Source organism: Ciona robusta, chromosome 2, assembly GCF_009617815.1.
Source record: "Ciona robusta chromosome 2, ASM961781v2".
Taxonomy (NCBI): domain Eukaryota; kingdom Metazoa; phylum Chordata; class Ascidiacea; order Phlebobranchia; family Cionidae; genus Ciona; species Ciona robusta.
Window position 1 is genome coordinate 6369429 of NC_143236.1, and position 24927 is coordinate 6394355.

The 24927-nt window shown below is 34.3% G+C and overlaps 1 protein-coding gene across 4 annotated transcripts; it reads right to left on the reverse strand.

The window, feature by feature from the left end:
• Positions 1 to 533: 533 nt before the first annotated feature.
• Positions 534 to 24889, reverse strand: LOC149740617 (regulating synaptic membrane exocytosis protein 2-like). Of its 4 annotated transcripts, none has more exons than XM_089872789.1 (31): positions 22822 to 24889; positions 22174 to 22276; positions 21490 to 21606; positions 21389 to 21403; positions 18008 to 18131; positions 17356 to 17526; positions 17127 to 17195; positions 16683 to 16818; positions 15536 to 16293; positions 15090 to 15146; positions 14422 to 14564; positions 13964 to 14082; positions 13393 to 13535; positions 12798 to 12905; positions 11186 to 11466; positions 10434 to 10553; positions 10109 to 10303; positions 9250 to 9423; positions 7510 to 7633; positions 7057 to 7235; positions 6124 to 6302; positions 5537 to 5814; positions 4409 to 4551; positions 3915 to 4081; positions 3607 to 3697; positions 3073 to 3220; positions 2763 to 2889; positions 2273 to 2372; positions 2021 to 2111; positions 1433 to 1572; positions 534 to 1110 (listed from the first exon to the last, which is right to left on the reverse strand). In XM_089872789.1, exons 1-31 carry the CDS (start codon positions 22929 to 22931, stop codon positions 898 to 900), a joined length of 4923 nt encoding a protein of 1640 aa, XP_089728915.1. In that variant the 5' UTR covers positions 22932 to 24889; the 3' UTR covers positions 534 to 897. The 4 variants fall into 4 exon arrangements, with proteins under 4 accessions (XP_089728915.1, XP_089728914.1, XP_089728917.1 ...); XM_089872788.1 differs by having other exon boundaries at positions 17341 to 17526; XM_089872791.1 differs by lacking the exon at positions 11186 to 11466 and adding an exon at positions 12146 to 12195 and having other exon boundaries at positions 17341 to 17526.
• Positions 24890 to 24927: the final 38 nt, after the last annotated feature.

Consider the following 24927-nt stretch of genomic DNA (forward strand, 5'->3'; position numbering starts at 1 on the left):
CACATTTTCAACTTTAGCAAAAAAAATTTTTTTTTTGAGTTTTGGTATAAACAAATCATACCGGTATCATGCGTTGGGGTCCAATCTCACATTCTCAACTTTAGCAAAAAAATTGATTTTTTTGAGTTTTGGTATAATTGATTTTTTTGAGTTTTGGTATAAACACATGATACCGGTATCATGCATTGGGGTCCAATCTCACATTTTCAACTTTAGCAAAAAAATGATTTTTTTGAGTTTTGGTATAAACACATGATACCTGTATCATACGTTGGGGTCCAATCTCACATTTATATCAATCGGAAAGGAAACTTTTATGACACAATTCAAAGTAAATCTCCAATACTGTTACCACTCACTTATTACTTGACAGAACACAAGTTTGGGGATTTACAACAGAACAATGTGCAGAATCCTACCTATTATGCCTATAACATGTTTACATACATATAACATGTGTTTACTGTGATCCTACTCACTTTAGTTCACCCTTAAAAAATCCATAAATAATATAAATGAATATTAACATAACATTTCCACGAGTAATAGATTTAATTCAATAAAAGCACACATAGCGCCGTGCAAAGAAAAAGACATATTGCACAGTTACCGCTAAACGTTCAACAGCAGGACGTTTGAACCATGTGTTGTTATTGAGCCATACAAGACAATAGTATTGCACAAAAATTAGCAGTACAAGCGTAAAGTATTCGGAATGAAGCAAAAATGGAATCTCTTGTATTGTTGTGAGCTAGGCAAGTAAAAGAAGCTGAGTGTTTATGGTGTTTGTCATCCAAAGGAAGACAGGCAGATAACTGCTGTGTTGGTTGTGTCCTGGTACATTATGTAATCAAAGTAAAAAAGGGCAAAAAAACTACAAATTTTTAGTGTTGACCGTTAATTTCTAAAAGTTGTGGCATCACTGTCTAATGATGTCATTGATCCTGGGCGTGTGCTTCCCAATGAAGCTGCATCAATTAGTGATGTGGTTGGGAAGAGACGATACCAACCAATGGTGTTCTGACTAAGGTCAAGGTTTTCTAACCTAACTTGTACAACACCCATGAATGCCTTGTGATCCATGCGACCATAATCACCCCAAACAATCACCTAAGAAAGAATGAATAAATTTAACTTTTCTATCCTCGCGTGATGCAACGACAGTGGTTTTACAACTTGGGTGTTGCTTCATACATCCTATGCCCGCTTATGAGTTACCACGTTTGTAACTTCGTAGTTGAGCAAATGAAATGAAACTTGTAACCATTGTAGGCATGCAAGACACTTGGTGTTAATTTCTTTAACCCAGTAGTCACAAAGTTACATGTAAAACTTCTGTTGCATGAAATATAACCTGTGTTATAACTTCTTAGGATGAAAATTGTGTAAACTGTGTTGCCTGTTACATTTTCAGGGTTGCCAGACAACTTACTTGGACAGTGTGACCGTATTGAGTTGGATCAAAATTCATAGTTTGGTGAAACACTGGATCGAGTGTTCTGCGAGCTATTTTAGTTTTCTTCTTTGAAATGCACTGCATACCAAACATGAGGTACACTTTCACATAAGGAGCTGAAAAAATAAAAAATAAATAAAGTGAATTCCAAACAAACTATTAAGAGATGAACAAAATCAACATGCCTACTAACAAGTATGTAACTTTAAGAGGATTTTTGTTTTTTTTGTGTGGTTTCTTTTTTGTGTGGCTGACAATTTAAACAACCCCTGACCACTTTGTAATAGAAAGACTTGTGTTTTCCCCAAGAACACACCCCCCCCCCCCCTATTTTTATAAATAAGCCATATTTATAGCAATAGTCTTATATGCCAAACCTGGATGACAGGGACGTGCAGTCCTAGCCTAGAAATTTCTGCACTGCATTAATCAGTGAACAGTAGAACCAATTCGTTAGATTTGTTTCGTAGAAATGCATGTCTAACTATCCCTGCCTCCTCTGCATTTCAAAAAGTTTGGCACCTATGCTTACAATGCATAAGATAGAAATAAACCAACAAATACCTGGAAGCACTTTAGTGTTTGCTTTTGGAACAAGATTCCTCGCTCTTATAACTTGGACTTCCAGTTGACCTCGTGTTTCATAAAAACTCAACTGGAAAAAATATTTTCAATAAAAAATCATAATAATCGCCCACAAAGTTATATACACGGTAATTTGTAAGCGGGCATAAGGTGTATAAAACAGAACACCCATGTTATAACGACTGGCGTTGCCGACTATTATTAGGGTAAATAAGTTACATTCACATTCACCTCAAGATCGCCCAATGAGCTTGCAGCGAGTGTTTGTCGTCCAACCACCTGACCAGGTCCGAGGCCACCAACAAAATCTTGCAGAGTTTTTCCCACAGTTCTATAGTAAAGAATGAAATCAAATTGCTTTAAACTAATGCATATTTCCTATCTCTGTCTATTATGAATATCAAAAAATACCTTCCAATATTTTAGGACAAAAATAAAACGTTTAAAATATGTTTCTTTTGTATTAAAAATATCATGGAAGCAAAGTATTAAATAAATGAAAAAAAAATCCCTGAAAAAATCAGTTTGAATGAATTTAAAAACAGGCATAACAGTAATACCTATTTAACACCTAAAAACCAATAATAATAAAATTGTTTTCGGCAAAAAAAAAAAAGAAAACCTATCCAACAATAATCCAGAAAATACTTACCATAATAATAAAAATAAATTACATTTTGTCAAAAAAACAACAAAAACTGTAAAATCGTAGCAAACTTACGATGATCCTTCAGAGACGAGACTTGGAAGCGATCCGGATGCAGATCCTCTGCTTCCTTCTCTACTCAACTCAGGTTGGACACCAAACTCTGAGCTCCGAGTAGAATTACTCAACTTTTGGTCGCTCTCTGAGAAAAAATTATTTTAATATCTTAATATTTTTTTGTAAAATATTTATTTAGGTATGCGCTTCTTTTGAAGGCTGATTGTTGCAAACAAGTTAATAAAAACACAACTATAAAACAATGCAACGAATGTTGAATGTCCTTGAACAATGAAAATAAACACTGTCATACAATCCACATACTTACTTATTTGCGTACTGCTTTGGCTTCTACTCCTTATACCAACCAAGTTGCTCAACTTTCCTTTTTTCTTGTCCGGTTTCTCTGTTGATTGTGCCCTGGTGCGCGAGGATGGGCGTGGCGTGGGTGTGGTCTTACGTGGTGTGTTTGGTGACTGTGGAAAAATAATGATCATTGTTTTAACATAATCATGATACAAGTAACAGTCACACCTTTTATCCAAAGCATGATTATTTTCCGATTTATCCATAAGTGTGTTTTAACAACTATTGTTTTACAATTACTATCGTCTTTTTGCTTTTGTCAACTCGCTTGTTCCTTAATATTGTGACCGAAGAGACGAAATAAATTTCATTTATTTATTCAAGTTTATAAAGTTTGTTGTTCTATTCTATTTGTAGATGTTCTTGTTATAAAACTTATGATACAGATTTGGCCCATTACCCAAACACCCAGATAAATTCAATATTTAGAACAGAGTATGCCTGTTTTATTTCTGTTCCAAAATCTAATCCAGGTAACCAAATTTATTAATATTACCTTATTTCGTTCATGCAGATTTGCACCAAGGCTGACACTTTTCGATAATTTTTCTGCTACTTGAGGAGTTTGGTTGTTTTGTTGGTTTGCGCTGAAGTCAAAAATTGAAATATTACTTTTTTACAAAGAAGTTCTTTAAAAAAAGGTTGGTAATCTTATTCTTTAACTTTCTATAAGAGGACCTATAATTTAGACCAATTTTATTTTAGACCAACTTTGGCTTATTACCACAACACCCAGACAGCTTATGTATGTTGTTTATGCAACGACTGTTTTAGAGTGATACAACATTATGACATCATAACCACCTTATTCTCTGTGATTGTGACATCACAGTAGGACTATCGACTTCCTCGGTACGAGGTGGTGGATTCGCTTCAGCGCTTAGCTGCTCATCCAAGTGTGACGAATCGATCGATACGGTTGACTGAGCCCCGGAACTTGAACGGCGAGTACGAGGGGAAGAACCAACGTACTGTAAGAATTTGTTTATTAGGATTTTAACAAAAAAATCAAGTAAATTACAGTTTTTTTGATTTATTTGAATTTGAACAAATAAACAAAATCCCTTGATCTTTTATGCCTAATTTTTCGGAGACAAATGCCTCACAAGAATAGTTGCTTAAAAGTTATATACAATTCTTGCACAGGCTTCTCTAGTTTTTTGTTTTGCAAAAACGGGGTGTCATTGTGAAAACACAGTTACTCTAAAAGTTGTTAAACATAGTGAACTTTTTTCAAGACTTTACTCCCAAGTATGCGTGTGACATATTAGCAGCGGTATTTAACATTAACTGTTCACCTTGAAGTTATGATGCATTGAATTTTCCTCGTGGCCATGAAATGATTCTTTAGAATAAGAAGTTGTAGGTTGGTAATGATGGTGTGATCGTGGTGTTGTTGTTGTGTGGTGTTGAGGTGTACGAACATCACCAAGATATTGCTCTGTAAGGTTTAGCATAAGTATATATAAGGTTTAGCATAAGTGCGTTTTTAACATAGTACGTTTAACTTAGAAGTATCATAGATTTTTTTTGGTTTATTTTATTTGAATATGGTTGGGTCTTTTAACACTTTCGGCGCCAATCTACGTATATATACGTTTAAGTAACAATGGTTCGCGGTGCCATCACACGTATATATACGTTTTACCATTTTTTCATTGTTACGAGTGCCGCGTTGCATTTAAACTAATAGTAAACCACGTATATATACGTACGGTCGATATAGGCTGCATTGAGACTAAATGCGAACGTTTGCTTTGAGATTACGTTATTTTTGACCAATTAGCTTGTGATCCTGCGATCAGCTGTTTCTGACGATTTCAAGTATATTTTACGCAATATTACTAGTTTACAATGTTTTCACTGCTGGAATAATTACGGATAATGGTTCAAACTTCAATGATTTAGTGTCTGATCATTACAATTATGATGTTGTGAAGTTTTGTTTTGTCCAATTCTTATTGTTACGGCTCTGAAGAAAAGTCAAGTTATGGATACATTGGTAGTGATGTTATACGTCCACACAAACGGAAAAACATGGATATGTCACTGTTTCTTGGATTCCTGTTGCTTACTGTTGTATAATTTGCAACTTTCAATTGTAATTCATGGCTTATTTAAAATTTAATAAAATCCAAAATTCGTGCGGCACCCAGTGTCCGATTGTTCAAATTAGTGCGGCGCCGAAAGTGTTAAAGTAATAAATATTGTTGCTTGTTGGTCTAAGTACGATAGTCTGTTGAAGGACTTTTAAGTCAGAATTCACACAGAACTGAGTTATAAGAAGTCACAAATGATCTAACTGGACAAAAGCATGAGGCGTATAAAGACACCGTGTGGTGTTTGGTATATAGGCACACTTATATAGGATCAAACAGAAAATTAGTTAAGTTTCAAGTGAAGAGAACAATGAGTCCACAGTTTACCTGTCTTGGACGTCCTCATATTTTGGGGGGCTGAGGGTAATACCCTTCTTCCCCCTGGGTAATCCTTGTGGGTTCTTCCCATGTGGTTTATGGAAGATACCGACGAAGATGGGGAAGTCCCGAGACGACGAGACGGGGAATTCCCTCTCCTTCTGGGTGAATGTCGGCGGGGTGAAGGGGAATTCCCGACCCTGTGGGTCAACGAGGGGTCCACACGATGTCGGGCGAGAGCGGGGGAGTTGTGGTGGGTAAGGTGGGGGTCGGATTCGTGGTAGTGTCTGTGGGTAAGTTGAATTAAATGTTGCTTATCTTAATGTTGAATTGTTGATTTAAATGTTGGATTTGCTGCGATGAAAACGTTAACGGACAGAAAATAAGTCCAACCAATTGTATAGTGTCAGTCTCTTATTCAAATTCTGTTTGTTGCAAATGATGATATACTGGTATAGTTACAGCCCTTATAGAATAAATTAGATTTAACCCAATATACCATTCACTCAAATATAAAAAGCAAAAACTTTTAAACCTGAAATTTAAAATTTATCTAAAAATAAATTACCAAAAACTGTTTTTTAATAAAAACGAACCCGAAATCTGCTTCACTCGCCACTCGACGGCGCCCTTTCACCACTTGGTGGGGTTCTGGAACGTAATCATAGTGAGAGATTGAGTGGGAAACGGAGTGGTTCACCGTGTCTTCCTCCATCACAAGATTAAACCACTGGGTGGTGTCATCGAGTCGCGTCATTCCGAGGTCGATAAAAATCTAAAAAATCGGTTTTATTTAAAAAATATTTTTTTATATTCTCAAATGTTGTTTTGGATTTAATTTTGTTTCTAATATAATTTTGTTTTCATATGAATTTTAATCACAGCGCAATTAAACATAGGTTACTTGAGTTTTTTTATGCGATTTCAATCAAATTAATTAATAATTAGAAATAAATAATGCAGAATTGCATCCAACCATGGTGATTTCTATGGCGTAAAGACCGCAAGTAACCTATGTTTTCTTTACTGTGCAATAAAAAATTCATATCTTCGCTAAGACATGCAGTTATGTTTCATGTGTCAATGTATCATACAGTAGTGAGGAAATATAATCCTAATGTATATAGATGAGGTCTTTGTCGGATTTAAGCAAGGTTTGGATCGTTACCCGACCCCCACAAAAGTCATGACTAAGCCCATTAGAAGTATCACATAAACATTCGCATACACCTGATTCTAATTTATAACAACTTACATAAAGTTTTCTTATGTTTAATTGTTGTGTGATTAAAAAAAGAGTCCTGCAGGTCAAGAATCGGGACAGAAGCGAAACTTGGTTTAACCACACAGTATACTTATATGATTGAGTCAGAACATAATTAAATGACATCACCATCACAAGCATGTCACTTTCAGACGTGGAAGGGTGTTGGGGTAATGAGCTGAATCTGGCCTAAATCCTGGGTCCTTAAGTACGTCAGTCACGTCACCAGTACAAAATAGAATAGAATCGCATGGATTACACCAACCTCTCCCAAAAAATGATTATTAGATTCAACGGAACGATCCAGGTCCCACAGCGAGACCTCTAGCGCCATCGAGCCAAGGTCTTGCCTATGTATAGGTCCGTACACAAAGGATTGATGCCACGACGGGTTGAGCGTCTTTTTCGCTGTTTTACTTCGTCTTTTGGATGCCTCGCTACGATCTGTTTTCAGAAAATAATTAACGATATTGGAAACATGAATTTTCAAATTAATATTAATTTGTTTTACTATTTTTTTAACTTTGTTACTATTTTTTTTAAATATTACATTTTTTACACTTGTTCATAATTATTTTTGTAATACATCATTACTAAATAAAGATTTTATTTGTCACAATTCTTCCACAAAAAATCTAGGCTGTCTCTTTCAAAGTCTCTTTACATTTCTTTGACCATTTTTTCATTGATTACGACACAATTTCTACAGACATCCCACCTGGTAACAGATACATCTTAATGTATGGGTTTCTCAACATTCCTCCTTCCCTGGGTGAAAGGTCAATTGCTTGCAACACAGTCACATAAAGTTGTTGGGTTGAATTATCAAACCAGAGACGTACCTAAGAAAATATAATGATTCCATTTTATTGTATGGGGATGAGGTTATACAATGTGAACTGAGATTTGGACCACAGTTGGTCCATCACACAAAACACCCAGGGTGCTACAATTATAAAAAAAAAAAAAAAAAAAAAAAAAAAATTACTAAGAAAATTGAAATTAACCAAGGATTATTAAAACTAAGTGTAGCTGAAAACAAATAAAACTCCCACAATGTGTTTATCTAAGCAAAAGGTAAGGTGTAAGCTTGCTATGTTAAAAATTTTATGTTATAGGTTTTGTTTATCTTTAGTAAATAGAAAGACAGAAAAGTACCTTAGCATATATACGTTGGGACTTTTTTAAATACCATTTAATTTTATGAAAATATGTTGCATTAGGCAAACGGTTACAAATTGAATTAAAGAGATCATTTTAGTTCAGCAAAAAATCAGACAGTTTTTTATTTTCCCTATATTGCTTAAGTTATATGATGTTCCAATCGTCACTTTTATTTGAATATTTTCTTGTAACATTACAGGTTAAAATAAACATTTAAAACCTTGAATTTATTGCACTGCGGGGCATAGTGGATGACATAATGCTCATTACGTTGCTTCTCAAACCGAAGATTCATTAAATATTTAAGCACACAATGGTGGAAATAAATAATTTGTGAAGGAATAAGTCGTCCACATTTAAATGGCCACAATTGGAAAAGTATTTTTGCTTAAAATTCAAATTACATGAAGTGAAAGCAATGGAAATCAACTTTTTCTGGTAAAGGACCAAAAAATTTACTTTTTCTTTCTGGAAATCTGTTAAAATTTAAAACATGTTGAACTGAAATGCGACGCTAATTGATTGAACTCAAAATTAATCCAATTGGACATCTAGTTTGAGAATTGAAAAAAGAACAAGTTACTTTAATTAATCAATTCTATTACGCAATCAATTATTCTCTCGTGACTTAAACTGAAGAGAAAACAAAGTTCAAAAATTTTAGGTTTTTATTAAAACTGGTAAACAAAATTTCCCTTCTTAGAGCGACAAATACAATCTATATATTTATTATAGAAACTGGTAAGCATTTGATGAATGATGCTGCTTTTAAACACACAGCAAGTCATATCTAGTGATCTTTTTACCTTAGTATCTAAAGCAGGAACTTTAACATTTTAATACACATGTACTGTGTGTGATGTGAGACTCTTATCTATCCCATAATTATTCGTTTTTGGGCACCAAAAGTTCCAACCACTTTTTAGTCACTATGCGTGTTAGCAGATCTCGTATCATTTCCCAAATCACAGGTTCCGCTTAAGAGAAATACTGCGGATACTGACATCGAGTGGTCAGTTACCAGACATGCCGTATGACACTGTACAATTCTTGCACAGTGTAAGTGTACATAATTCTACTGCCTTAAATACTAGTTCATATAAAAATACTTCACTAATATAGAATCTCAACCAAATTTACAATATAATATATTTATTCTGTTCTATTCTATATGGGTGAGGACCTTGCCGAAGAGCTTGGGTTTAAGCCAGAATTGGCCCATTACTCCAACACCCAGGAAGCTTTATTCAAGTTGTAAAAACAGAACACATACAAGATACATTAAAATACGTACTTGTATCTTAGAGGGAGTCACCCTTGTCCTCCGTTGGCCATTTCTCCCATTCATCCCCTCCTCTCTCTTCTGAGACTCAAACGAGCTACTACTCGATTCCGTCACTGGGTGGCGATGTAGAGAGTCAGGAATTCTCGGAACTTCTTTAATTTGACGAGAAACCGTCAGCTCGACCTTGAGACAAAGGTCAAAGATTTTAAACTCTGGTAATTCCAAGCTGACTCAGAGAGTTTTTAATCCCTACGTTGTCATGTTGCTACTGAATATTCAAGTGTTTACAACCACTAACAAGGGGGAATTTTCCCTGTTAAGTAATTGGCAGATAACATATACAACAGATGCAGTTTAGATATGAAAAGAAGTTTCAGAAATACCATTCAATAAAGTAAATACAGAGCATGTATATTTTACACAGTAAAAACAACCAATGTTGGTAATAAAGTAAGAAATCACAATTAACATAATATTATTTAACGTTATACGTAGATCTTGAAACAAATCTTATAATTTTAATTTCCAGCAAAAAAATAACAAGCTCAACATAATGACAATACATGTTAAATGAAACACATCAACGTACAGTTTATTAACAGAAATTATGGTTTTAATATTCAAGCAAAAACTCCAAATCTAGCATAAATTCCATGTCCTCAGCAAGGAACTCCTTATACATAAGAGAAGAAATAAAAACAAATTTATTTTATATTAATAATAGACATTAAACAAAACACATCAGCATACCAGTTTATTAACAGAAAGTTAAATTTTCAAGCAAGAATATTCAAATTTAGCTTAAATCCAATGTCTCCATGAAAACAAACCATTTTAACAATACACGCTAAATAAAATATCATCTTACCAGTTTAGATTTCTTGGAAGCAAGCACGGCTTCGTAAACTTCATCAAACGAAGCGTTTTGAAGACAATTGTCGTTCCACATAACAACCTCATCACCAGGTTGAAGATGGCCCACCACGTCAGCTAAACTACCGTGTTTTACTTTCGTAATAAAAGCCCCGAGTCGTCCTGACTCTGTCATTTTTCCTCCAACCACCTGAAATTTTTTTTTAACAAAATTGTAAAATTTAAAAAAACTAATAGGATATAGTACTGTGGGGTAGGATGGGACACCAATAAAAAGTTCCCATTCTCCCCTTTCTACTATAGAAAAGACAAACTCCAACCTTCAAGCCAAGTATGGCCCCCTCTTGATTCTGGGAATCCCCGGTTGCTAACCCTTTGTTCAAAATCATTCGACCAATCAGAAACCTTCCATCTGGCGACGGTTGCCATGACACTGGTTGCTGTGAAAAAACTTAAATTTGAAAGATTTGTTCCTTTTATACTTTTAGAAGAAAACATACAAAAAAGTTTTACAGAAAATTCAAGTTTTCCTCAAATGGGAAATTGTTAAAAAAAACTAGAAAAAATTGATAAAAATTGCAGTGAAAAAGGAAAAAACAATTATTTTTTACCTTTTTAGGACTGTTATAATACTAAAAAATTAAATCAAATTCTGTAAACTGCATTTTTAAGCCAAAAAATTCTCTTTCTTACAATTTTAACCATAATTTACAAAAAGCAACTTAACCATCATTCTCAATCTTTACAAACAATTTAAATCCATGCATATTGCGTGACATGCAAACATATTGGAGCAGCAAGCAAACAGAAGTCTGAGATGAAATGAAGTTTAAATGAAGGCAAACAAAAAGTTTGTAAAAAGGTGTTTTTTTGCTTGTTTGGAAGAGGGGAAAATGTTATATTTTTTTTTAACTTAAGGTATATAAAATTCTTTTATATGAGGGAAAACACACAATTTTTTGGGAGGAAGGTGTTCTGCATTCTTGAGGGGGGGAAGGTATTTTTTGTGAGGCCAAAAAAATCCTTTTAAGGAGATTAAACTTTTTTAGTTTTCGGGCACTACAATTCCAACCTCTTTTTCATCGCTATGCGTGTTGGTGGAACTCGTGTCTATCCCCGAATCACGGGTTCCGCTTGAGAGGTTTTCTGCGGATACTGACATCGAGTGGTCAGATAAACTCCCTGGATATTTCTGGAGATATTTCTTGTCGACCGATTCAGTAAAATGAACTTTTTTCCGATTTCTCCCGTCAAAGTGCTCGTTTCGAGAGGTCAGGTTAAGGTCACCTCGCCACGGCGACGAGAAGAAGAGAAGATTGTCGTCGCGGTTGGCCGACTCGGCCCACGCGTGCCCTGTTACGAGATGCATGCCTTACTATGACACAACAAAAGGAACCGGAAAAAGTCATGCGCTGTCGTGCAATGGATTATTATCGAGTCGTAGTGGCATTTGTGACATCGCTTGAATTGTGACATCATACTTAACATCAACATGCATGCAAAGGGTTGGGTGCGCTGCGTTGGGTAAACTATGCAAGAAATTTTCAACACATAAAAATCGGAACTTGTGACAAGTAAAAAAAGGCTTATGTGGATGGGCAGTTGTATTTATACTTCAAAGTTAAAAGCTGTCATTTATGTCAATAATTATGTATATTGCAATGTTTTGGGCATAATTAAGGTTTTAATTACTATGTGGTGATGTAATGGCCTAACTCTGACCTTCATTTCATATACTCTTGCTTTTTGAACTGTATGACCCATATATATATAGTAGATTAACAGTCTCCTAGGAAACTAATATACATACATTTTTCTAACTAATTTTCTGAATAAAAAACTGACGATGCCATTTAAACGAAATATATATCTTATTAAACAATTGGTGGGACTTGATTTTTGTCTGTTACGTTTTGTCAACTGACTTTCTGAATTGTATTTTTTATCACATAAGCGTTTTTATATTGTGTTGAAAAATTCGTGCATAGCAGCCACACATTGCACGTAACCCAATATTGCATTTGTTTAATACCTTGCCGTGGTGGTAAGCTATCCTGGACATTTCAGAGCGGGGAAAGCTTGCTATATATCATAAATATCCCATTTTACATTTTTTTTAACAAAAGTTTTAACAAAAAAATAAAAATTTAACAAAGTAAAAACTAAAAGGTAAAGTAAAATGAGAACTTATTGATTATGTTGCGAAGGATATGATATTTTAAATCCAAAAGCCAAAAATAAAGTATATTATAAAAGAAGCTATACACAATGTTTTCAAACGGTATTCTAAAATTAAGAAAATAAATTTATACTTAATGAACATAAATATGTTAATATAATGATAGTATATAGACATCGAAAAACTTCCCAATAAAACAGTTTTGTGCAAAAGGTAATGGTGGACTTATGAAGCATAGACAACCCTATTTTACAAAATAAGGTTACATAGTCATAGTCATAACAGCGGGTAGACTTTATTTTATTATCTTTAAGCCAGTGTTGATATTCCAGTATTTTATTTTTATTTTTTTAGTTTATTATTTTAATAATTTTATTTTATATTAAAATTTTTTTTTTTTTAATATTAATGTAACCAAAGCTTTGCTTTTAATTTACGCTTGGTATTTCGCTCACAAAACATGGCTTATGTTTTAATAAATAGTCGTAAACAAGTTTCAACGAACCATGTCTTTGGTGCTCATCTTCACAACTGGAATAATCAGGAGTTGTTTGGAAATCTTCCCGTTCTTCGTCCGTACTACTCAACGATGGGTTTCTTCTTTTGTATTTGTCTGTGGAAAAAATAAACACTAAATGTTGTAAAAATAACTGTAGAAATTCTGCAAATCTGACCTCTGATTTGGTGCTTATAGTATTAAAAGATTCTTGTGTAAATAAATACAATAAGAACTTGCTACGAAAGTGTAAAAAATCAAGTCTAACCCATTTTACAATAAAATATATATATATTTGGCCTAAATGACATCGTCAGTCTCTTATTGAAAAAATTAAACAAAAACAAAGTATCTTGCATTTCAAAAAAAATCTAGAAACAATAAACTCATATATCATCCTTTTACACGGCTGTTATAGCTGTCTATACATAAACAAACAGGACCAAAGTATATTGCATTCGCCACACTAATCAATTAGGTTCCCTATGTTTGACCACCACCATAAGTATAACGGCAACTTAACAATGTTAACTCAGATTTTGTAAAAAAAATTAACAATTTTACTTCAGATTTTTATAAAAATGTCAAAAATGTCTATGCACACCTGGTCTCTTAACTTTATGGTGATGGGGTCTTCTTATTGTCATGGCATTTGAATCCAGGTAATCTTGTCTGTTCATTCGCTTTCTATGGTGATTTCTACATTCTATGTGGTTGTCATACAAATTCACATCACTGTAGCTGAGTCTGGAAAGCATTGGAAAGACAATGTTTAGAAAATGGTTTGCATGCATCAAGGGTGTCTTTGTTGTGAATGGTTGGTGAATATTTAGTGAGCTGTGATTGAACCAGCAAAAAAATGAGAGAAATCGGAGAAAATATACAATAAGAAAAATAGATATTTTGTTCAATTTGACTTTCTCAACCAATTATAAAACAAAAAGCAGTAAAAAAAATCAACAGACAAACTTCTGATATTCTGTTACTTCTGCTACCAGGCATAATGTAAATCTTATTTCAACGGCTTATCTGGTATGATAAAAACGTAGTATATTTCCAATGATTTGCCCTCTATACGGAAGACATATAAATACCTTATGGTATTTCATACCAGATAAGCCGTTAAAAGATTATTTACGTATGAGCTCGGCACAAACATACAAGCCACATCTTACCTATTTTGTTCGTGGCTTTGGTTGATAGGGGAACCCCCATAATAGGGGTCACGGTGGGGGTTGTGACAGTGAAAGTGTTGGGTGACGTCGTCAAACCGGGGTAAGGAACGATATGCAGTCTAAAGAAATAATATAACGATGAACTAGTTGGGATAAGAATAATTGTATTTTCCTTTTAAGAGGCAGGATTTTAATCGTGGTCTTGTTTAACGTACCAGTTTAAATTGCTTTTGGGGCAGTTTATAGCAAATCAATTTTAAAAACTGTATATTTATATATATTTAAAATAAATAAATTTATTAAAATAAGTCAAACCCTGATGAACACAAAACATTGATTTTTTTATAATTTTTTTGTTATTTAATCATTTAAGAAAATCATCCCATATAAGGTATATTATTTTTGGTAGCAACAGCAATACATTAAAACAATAATCAAACCAAACCCATATTTCTTACCATTGGGTCAGAATCAACACTATCGACCGAATCCTGCCTCGACTCGATTCTTCTTCTGCTTCCTCCCGCTTCCACTCTCCTCCTGGAGGTTCCCAGGTAAGTTTGGTGGAGCTGATGCGAGCTCTCTGTGTCACTTAGTGATGCTGGGAAGATGCAGAAGATTTGGATGATTGATTTAACATAACATGCTTTATCCTTAAATAGTTAAAATAACAGTTATTATAACACGGGTGTTTTCTTTCGTGCACCTCGTTTACGAGTTAACACAAATCTCACTGTGTGTGATTGTTTTTTATGTATGGCTTACAATTTATAAAACCCATTAGTGACCACTGGGTTGGAGCAATTGCTGTTAAGTGTCTTGCTCAAAGACACATACGCCCACAATGATAGCAGCGACAAGCTTTGAACCCATTACCTCATCAGAAATTTTAATATGGGTAAAAATTCACAAAATCTAATCACTTTTATTATGTGTAGAGACAACTATAACATGAGGCTTTAAATAATATTATATGTTTTAAGACTAGGCTAATGGATTACTACAAGTTACAGCAGAGCATTCAACTCTAATGCAAACGACTTACATAGGAAACATGGTAAATACCACAAAATACACCACCAAGATAAGTACCGATATTGAACCATAAAATTAGAACCTTGCTTACATTTACATCCCTGTTTAACATATCTTCGGTTTCCTCTGTTGTCCAAGGTCATAGAATCTATCAATAGTGGTAAAAATATAATAACAATGAAACATGAGTACCATTCAGTAGAAATACAAACATTACACAGCTAAATGGCAAAAATATATAGCATGAGTGAGCACTATTGCCAATCTTTTTTTGTTCCAGATAAGCAGAGATAATTAGACAGACATCCTTATGCCACAAATTAAACTTATTGGTTGTAATCTAATGTTTACTGAATAATACGCAGAAAATTCCAGGATACTAGGCATGTCCACCCTTTACCCTAGTACCCATGTCCAGCACCTATGTTGGCAAGCCACGGTGAAAACAAACTCACAAACACATGGCAGGCTAAGGTGTATAAAACCAATACCTTTAGCGATATATAGATGGTTACAAAACAACAATCATGGACTCACCTAAGTATGATTGTCTGTCTTTATTCATTCTATGATTTCTTCTTTGTGTTCCATGTGATTCAGGACTGTGTGATGTGAAGTTACCAACAGAACGATCGCTGCGTTTGATTTGTGGTGATGAGTGCGGACTCCCGCTGAAGTGACTGCTTTGACTTACAGAAATGGATCTTACACGTTTCGGTGACGCTTCATGGGGTTTACTGTGTGATCGGGGGTCACTGGGTAAAAGAGTGGGGTCTTCATTTTTCTTCAATGGTAAATTGGGTGAGCCATGATGGGTTGCTGCTCTGTGGGTTGATCGTGGTGATTCTGACGCAGAGTGGGCCTGTGAGGGGATTTCCCCTGGTTTATGGGTAGGTTCAGTTTGTCGTTTTCCATGAATTTCATCTCGAATGTTGTGATTGATTATCTCTCTATGTTTAACATCCCGGGAAGAGTGATGTACCCTTGCATCATTCCCCATCCTCGGTGAGGAAGAGCTAGTCCTCATCCGATCATCGTGCTCTTTACGGTGATCTGATCCCACTTGGCTCCGGATGGTTTCGGAGGACTTCCCACCACTCATGTTAGGAGTGCTCCCGGAGGATCGTGGAGGTTGTGTGTCAAGATGGGAGGAGGTGGAGGAAGACACCACCCTCGGTTTAGCTTTTGGTTTCACGATATCTTTCTCACTGTTTGTCATAATATCATTAGTACGATGAGGTTTGTTCACTGATTTATTCTCTGCTGGTTGCTTTGTCACAGTGGTGTTGCTGGAACTAATAAAAACATATAAGAATTAAACTGTGCACATAAGAAGCAGTAATGGGGTAATAAGCCAATAACCTAAACCCAATATCCTTAACATGGACCTCACCCATATAAAGCGAAACTGTAATCTGGTAATAAAACAAAAGGTTTGCTTACTATAACCAGAAATAAACTTTCCACACCATATTCCGTATCTCCTAATTTTTCTTAACATTTTCTTTAAATAAAGTTCTACTACTACAGCATACAAGTATCTAAGCTGTGTGTGTGTTAAAATTGCTATTCAAATCAAACATTCACTTAATAGTAACCGACTAATTATTACATTTATATAATTGTTTAACTTTTCCATAAACAGCTAACAAAAATGCCAACTTCTGATAAACCATGTTCTTACCTCGTAACTTGAGCACTGCCTTCATTTTCAACAGACGATGAATGCAATATGGGCACTTGTCTGTGCAAAACTCGGTCGGAATTGGTGCTTGAGCGCCTCACACCATTAGTAGTACGTCCAATTTGGTCCTGCGCACCTGTTATGACCACATCCCATTAAAAGCTTGTGAACGCCCATGTAATAAACCTTCTAAGGGTTCTTCATATTTGAACATTTGCTTTCATTATTAAAAGCTTATCTATGCTCTATAACCTTTGTGTTCAATGAAAATGAGTTTTTTTTTCGTGGAACAGCTTAAAAAGTAAATTAAAAATAAAGCATTTATTGATTGAAATATACATTGTCACAAACTTTTATACGAAATCCCTGTATAACATTATTACTACACAATATATATATAGAGAGAAGTATCTAAGATAAGATTAAATACACTTAAATTCTTACCATCAGTTGAAGTATTGTGTGAAGCAATATTCTCACACCTATCTGGTAAACCAAAGCTCTCAATATTACCTGTAATACATGAACCATTGTGAAAATGTTAAAAAATATTTTAACAACCAAAAAAAACTCTTTAACAACAAAAAAACTATAACAATCAAAAAACTATATAAAAACTATTAAAATACAATAAAACTGGTTATAACTAGTGTGTTACCGTTTTCATCCTCACTTTTTGACATTTTCTCGCAATTTGTCAACTGAGGTTCACTGTTCCCTTTCTTTAAAACAGATCCTCTTGATCTTTGTCCTCCGATGCTGTTCCTTGGGCTTCTTCTTGCTCTTCCTTCCAGTTGAGCAAGACTCATAGATCCTGACATCTTCCCGTACTTAGCTGTTAGGTCTGTGAGAGCATTGGTCAGGGAGAGCTCAATTTATTAATTATTTAAGGAATGGTGCCTAATTTTATTACCGAGACACATTTAATTTCGTTATTGGCATCTGACACAGAAAAAAATTTGATCAAGAAACGACCCGATTTAAAGGTAAGAACTGAGATTGTTTAATCTGATGTTACCTGCTTGTTTAATTAAGTGATTCTAAAAGGTTTTGTTATAGCCAACAGCAGCATATATGTTTCATTTTTGTTTTTTATAGTGATGTTTAAGCCATAGTGTACAGATTAAAACAGACAGATAGTTTACCACTGCTGTAACTAAGTATATGTTGTTGCCACAAGCTTTATGTATTATAAGTGTGAAAGAGATCTTAGGGCAATTGTTTTTGTAACTGTGTTTTTTTCTGTCATACGAAAATTAACAGAGTTTGCCGTTAAAGTCACATAAGCAAACAACAGAAGATCCCCTTTAACACTTATACTATACCATTCGCTGGGATGGGTTCCAGGTTCAGAGTCAGGGTTGACTTGCTTCCATTTGCATTGCACCACGCACCAGATTTGGTCAGCATTTCCTGCTGCTTCCGACATAGATTGCAAACCCACATCAGCTAATCAATACATCAACATTAAATGAAGGTTACTTGCCTTCTGTCATGTCACTGTTTGGATATCACTGACATGCAAAATGAAAAAGTAAATAGGAATAGGAATTGGATATAAGTAAAAGTACAAATAAAAAATAAAGAAAAATAGAAAAATAACCTTTATGCTGGGTGTCCTGTGACAAAGCATGCCAGTGTTTTTGGTATATTATGTAGGTTTTAATTTATAGGAAGTTAAGTAAAAAATGTGTTTGATATCGGTTTTATTAGTGTGGCTGGTAAATAAATCTAATGTAAACAGTGATAAAAGTACAATGTTGCTTGTGTTTTAGACCCTTTAAGTTTAATAGACAGTTAATGCAACTGTTGTTATTACTAAAGTAAACAAGCATAAAAATGTAATGCTACTGCAATGACTAATAACATACTTTATATACATCATAACATCTGTAAGGAATGTAAACTAGGTTAAAACTAGATTATATACTACATAGTGATCAAAGGGTTTAAAGGCATTCACCAACTAAAGAGAAACGTTTTTTGGAAAGTTAGGAATTCGACCAGGTTAATATTAATATATGTATCAATGCATGGTTCAATTACAAACATTTTTTAAGTATTGGTAAATGGCCATTAGATGACCAATATGTTATGTAGGGTCGTACAAACATGTAGTTTAAAGCGTTTTAATCGTCCCCACAATGCGAGTTACAATGCCTTCTTGGACGCTACTTATTAATAATTCAGACGCCGTTACAGTTTTTTAGAGACGTAACTTTTTCTTAGCGTGTTCTGGACACGAATTAAGGTCATCTTGAGCCTGGTTCAAAGCGCTTACGTGCGTAAAACCCGCAATTGTGACGTACCTAACCACTTAGTCACAATACGATAGGAAATAATAATTCCAACTGAATTAATTTTTCGTCATTGTGTGAAAAATATATACGCAAAGGCTACTGTCGCGAAGTTGGTTTAGCGCTACTTCTTATGGAACGTCAAACAAAAGAAAACAGCCTTTCATAATTAAGACTTTTGTTGGATACGGGAAGTAGAAGTGTGACGCAAATCTAAACAAAACCAATCTACGATTTGGTGTTGAACTTGAATTGTTGAATTGTTGATTACAATTAAAATTATAATTAAAATATTTGAACATTAGTTAAACGCGTAACCCACGATGTAAACTACATCAATTAACTAGAAATTACTTTTCTCTTTAAATACAATAGCGAAGATCAAATTAGCGCGAAGTGATCGGGTATAGCAAAACGTGTTAAAACCCACTGAGAATAAAACTACTTATAATAATGTAATAACTGTAAAACTACCTTACAAACACGCTACGGGTAAAACCACGAGAAAAGGCGAGATTATTTCATAAGTTTCGCCGGCGAACGTAGATATTGTTTTAGTCTGTGTATATAGCTATTACATTACGGGCGGTCTTGGTAACGAGTGTCCGCAAGCTGGACCTTAATGGCATGAGTCCGTGTACTGCCCGCTGTGGTGACCTGCAGTGCGCGGGGTTATGGCTATCATGTTTTGAATCTGCGCTTGAACAGAGGCCAACGGATTGGAACACAGATCAATCTGGTGTCTATTACTCTCATGCCCTTATATTACAACTGATGCTGGGTCGATATTATACGCGAGCTTTGAACAAAGCGTCTTACGACTGCCAGCAATTAATCCATGGGTGCCCAACCGTGACGTAAAGAAAATAAAACAAAGGTATATATGTTCAAAGTGAAATATATATGGCGACTTCTATTTATAGAAGCTCTGAAAAAAACGTGGACTTAAAAGCAGGTATGATCGATGGTAAAAGGCAAATCGAGTTCAAAAGTTTGTAAATTTTGCCACAGCTGACGTTCTGATATAAAATGGAAAATCATTTCGCTGAGGCCCCGTCACGTAGCTGCTCGAGTAAAAAATCAATAGCTTTTATCTCGGGAATATCCTGTGGACGAAATTGCCGCGCGGCCGACAGACAGCATGAGAGGCCAACGCAACAATTGGACGAGAAGCAAAAGCAACCGGCGCTACAACACCTGGCGTTATTGGTCGTGTGTTTTTAGTAGTATGTAGAGGCACTTCGATGATAAAATTCAAAACATACGTACTTAACATTGGCCAATAGAAACTCTTACAAAACTGGGTTAAAAACATAGCCACACAATTACGACTCAAGGGTTTCCTACATGGGTGCGCGGTGCCGGGATTCGTAGCTAGTCTACCACATGCCTTTAAAATCTTGACTCACGAAAAGAAAATACCGCATTTTCATTGCTATAGCGCGGTGCGTTGACCATCGAAACGATATAGACAATTCTATTTAAGCCGGAATAAGGTATATCAATATTTTACCGATTAAAAGCCAACACACGAGCAGTAATACTGTGCTAACATTGACCGTTAAAAAGAGAAGGAGAAGAGTCTTCCGTAGCTAAAATTAACGTCAAATTCCCTATTCAATGACGTCTTTACCCTCTAGGTTGCCAAGACAACTGACGCAATTATGTGACGCAAAAGACTTAATTAATCTGGAAAGCTATAAAAAGAAAAGAATTTTACCGCAAGTTTTTTATCTCCCCTATACCATTCTTAAAATAGCTATATATGACATATTGGCTGAAATACATGAGCTTATTACACCTGAATTGGAATTAGACATTCAGCTAATTTCTTTAAGGTTAAAAACGTTTAAAACAAAAGGTTACTATTAATGGACCAAAATGGTGTAGTAAACTACCTTACCTTTTTTGAAACAAAATAAAAAGGGAATGAAAAAAAATAAACAGCGATCTGTTTATTGTTACTAAGTTTTAGAGCATGGCAAAGAAAAGATATAGTGGGTGGGGAAAGGTGGGACACCCTTCCTTTTATTTTCTTGTTCCATTTGGTAGTAAACAAAGAAAATTCAAATAATTGTAAAACGGTATCATTACGACTTCCATAGACTGTTGTTAATTGTTTAAAACATGATTAAGATAGTTGAATATTGTGCACTAAAGGTGTCCCATCTTACCCCATAGTACTATATATAACTCAGTAAATAAAAAAATGGGTAGGTAGCATGACTAAAATAAGAAAGTAAAGGAACAAAGTACTAAAAGTGGTGCAGTTATAATTTAGTTAACTGTTTAGTATAACGTTTAAATACAACACATGGGATCTAGTTTTTTCCAATAGATTCTAGTTCGTAAGTTGCAAGTTTAAATATTCACACAGTTAGTGATGAAGTGAATGCAAACAGTGCTTACCATTCGTTCAGTCTTCTGCATTCGTGAAGGTACATGAAGAAAAGAAAAGAGGTGTAAATGACTACATCATACACATGCTACCACTACCATAATCAGTATACCTTGCTTGACTTCACAGGAACCCTTCCCCCACATCTGGAACAGAATTTTCTCGAACAGTAGGAGCAACTATGACCACTGCCTTCAGCCATCTTGGTTTTGTGGCACAAGGAACATGTCTGTAAGATTTATAGAATTATAACAACTAAGTTAGTAATATAGTAGGGTGGGGAAAGATGGGACACATTTTTATTTCATTTTCTTGTCCCATTTGGTAGTGAACAGAGAAAATTTAAAGAAATATAAAACTGTATCCTCATAACTCCCATGGACTGTTGTTAATTGTTTAAATCGCGATCAGGATGTTTGGATATAATGTGCTAAAGGTGTCCCATCTCCCCCACCCTACTACATCAACATTTACCCACTTAGGTGCTTTACCCATTTGCAACTGAAAGAAACAAGTCTATACTGAAAGAAGGCTATACATTTTTTTTAAACCAAATTAAAAACAAAAAAACTCTTAAAAATAGAGAGCAACAGCAATAAAATTAATGTTAGGTCTCCTTTACAATGTGAAAACAAATACATTTTTAAAGATATTATGTAAGTAGATTATCTAAAACTGCTCTTCTGGTATATACAAAATATGTGAAACTTAATAAAGTTATCATCATATTACAAAAACAAGATAAAAATATTTTACACTGATTTTATACACAAATAAAAGTTAATAAAACAAGCACCTCTCCTATGTCCACATTGGTGCCTGGAGTATTCTTTGATTCGTAAGTTTCCGAAGCTTTCTTAACCTGTTCCTTGTACGTCTCAAACTGCTGGTGCAGATTTCTTTGAATATGGAAAAAATATTATATAAAATTATCATAGTGGACATACTTGTGATTTATTATAACTTAATCCTTTCGATCAAAAGCCATGGCCAATGCATTTCCATTAATAAGCATTTAATCTTCATTATTGAATAGGTTATTGATTATTAAATGAATGCAGACCACTTGCTTATTTTAAGCACTGGTGCTCTGGCGAATTGAACAATTTTTAATAAAACCTAACCCAACATGACTTTGTTGGCATGCTTGTTTCAACTAATTAAGGAAAATATTGCTAGGAAACAATACATGCACTTCTACACAGTTTGAAACAATGTATAGGCAAACTACTGTCATTGGGAGGTTCAATGCTAAGACTTGTTATTTTTTACAGACAAAAATAAAATGATTGTTGCTGCACTGTTTGTAAAATATTTATTTATTGCAAGTTAATATAGTTGTATCATCTTAACAAAAGTCTTTGCAACATATTGAACATACAGTATATATTTAAATGTAATCTACTCTTTTAAAAGTTCAATAAAAATAAAGTGAAATTCTTACTTAATCATCGCTTTTTCTTTCTTTTCTTCATCTTGTTGCCTCTTAATAACAGAAAGAATTTGTTTCTGTTCCTCTTCTGTTAGGTGACTAAGATCGGGTAACTCCATCATTTGCCAGTTATTTTAAACCCACATTGTGTTCAACACAGCTACATTACACCCCTCACACTTCTAACTTCTGGTGGTTAATTAATGAACAAAACACAATTAGAGCTAAATTAGTTTCACATATGTTGCTAATTGATCAAGAGACAAAACATATAGGTATTCCTTTGCACCTTATTCAAAAGAATCTAATAATAGTTCAAAACACTTACTGCCCATTTTGGGTATAAATACAATAAGCCTACTTTAAATTAGTACTACACACCAAACTTTTAATCTTTTACAGTTCTTTTTATAAAATACAGCCAAAGAAAGCAGTGAGATTTAGTTATTATAAACAACAAGCATATAACATACCAGCAGATTATAGTCAGATAACTAATACAACATAATAGTGCTTGCAGTTCTTACATACAACACAACATACATACAGCAAACAAAAATGTAAAGTGCTTCTTCACACAGCACAGTAATATTCCAACACCTATTCAAGTATTGAAAACTTTAAATACTACCTGTACTGCCAGGGCGGACCAGGCAAAGATTTTAAGAGAAAATTGAGGAAACACATTAATAATGGATGTGCAAACAAATAAAAGAGAAAGAAGAAGAGAAAAGTCTCCGATTATGCAAGAAAAGGGGTGGGCTTCCCACACCAAATATTGTAGTTTGAATATGGTAATTAAATTTTGAACATTTTGGTAAAATCTTTTTGATCCGAGCATCATAACAAAAATGTGCAATTTCTACAATGTGTAGGCCTACATCTCTCATACCAACACCTTCTAATTTACATTATTGATATTATATTTTTTATAGTGACAGCTTTATTATGGTAAGGATATTACAACAGTGTTTTAGAAAAGACTTGCATTTCATGCTATAAGCAGACGCAGCAGTGGTGATATTATAATGGCGTGAATAAATAGCAGGTAGGATAGAAATGCAAACGACTACGGAAAACGTTCCAAACGTAATAGGACTTGGAAAAGGCAACGCAAAAGTTTAACAAATGCAATTCCAATACTAAGATTAATTATTCAGCAGGTGGAAAATGAGTACAACCGAAATTAATAAAAAAGGAAGAAAATCTAATATTTTCCACAAAAAGACATGTCTTCAATGCTAGTGATATACATTTATGCAATTATTTATACTGTAGGAGACATGAATTATTTAGCATGCACTAGTTTGACTTTAGTATCTATAGTAAATGGAACCAGACATATTGATTTTGCAATGCTATAGCAGTAGGTGGGAAAGAAAGAAACCTAAATCACTTTAAGGCTTTATATAAAAACAAAACAAATTAGATTTAAATACAAATTACTGAAAAACGAATACTGATTTCAGATTTAACAGAAAATGTAATAAATAATAAATATAATATATATAGGTTATATAATTATACATAATATGATAAATATTTTATGTCAGCTATACCAGCAAAATTTTGTTTTACAAAGCAATTAATGAGCTATCAATCAATTGAACAACTCTGCTTACACAGCTGCTATACTATCAACTAATAATAAGAGTACTTGTACTTGCAAAACCAAAAAAACTTGAAAATAAAAATTTATTTCACAAAATTAACATGATAGCCTAGCCTATTAAAAGATCACATTAATTAAAAACAACTAATAGATCAACAGCAAAAGCACAAGTAACGCCAAAGACCAAATATCCTTTATAAAATATCCTATTACTAAAATAAGGACAGACATCCCATTTCCATTGTGAAATATATACAAATAAATACACTCCGTGACCTAACTAAACTGTTTAAGTAGTTAAACAAATGAAATTAAAGTATATGAGGCCAAAATTAAATCTTTAACTTTGCTGTAACAAGTCCTCAGTCCTGTTTCCCGTACCAGATTCTGTTGGTACCGTACAACTTTGACCTTTACACGCTCAAAACAGCGGCACTCTTTCATAAATCCTGACACATCTGTTTAAATCTAGTTTAAGTTTAGCAAGCCTAAACCCTGAGGTCAAA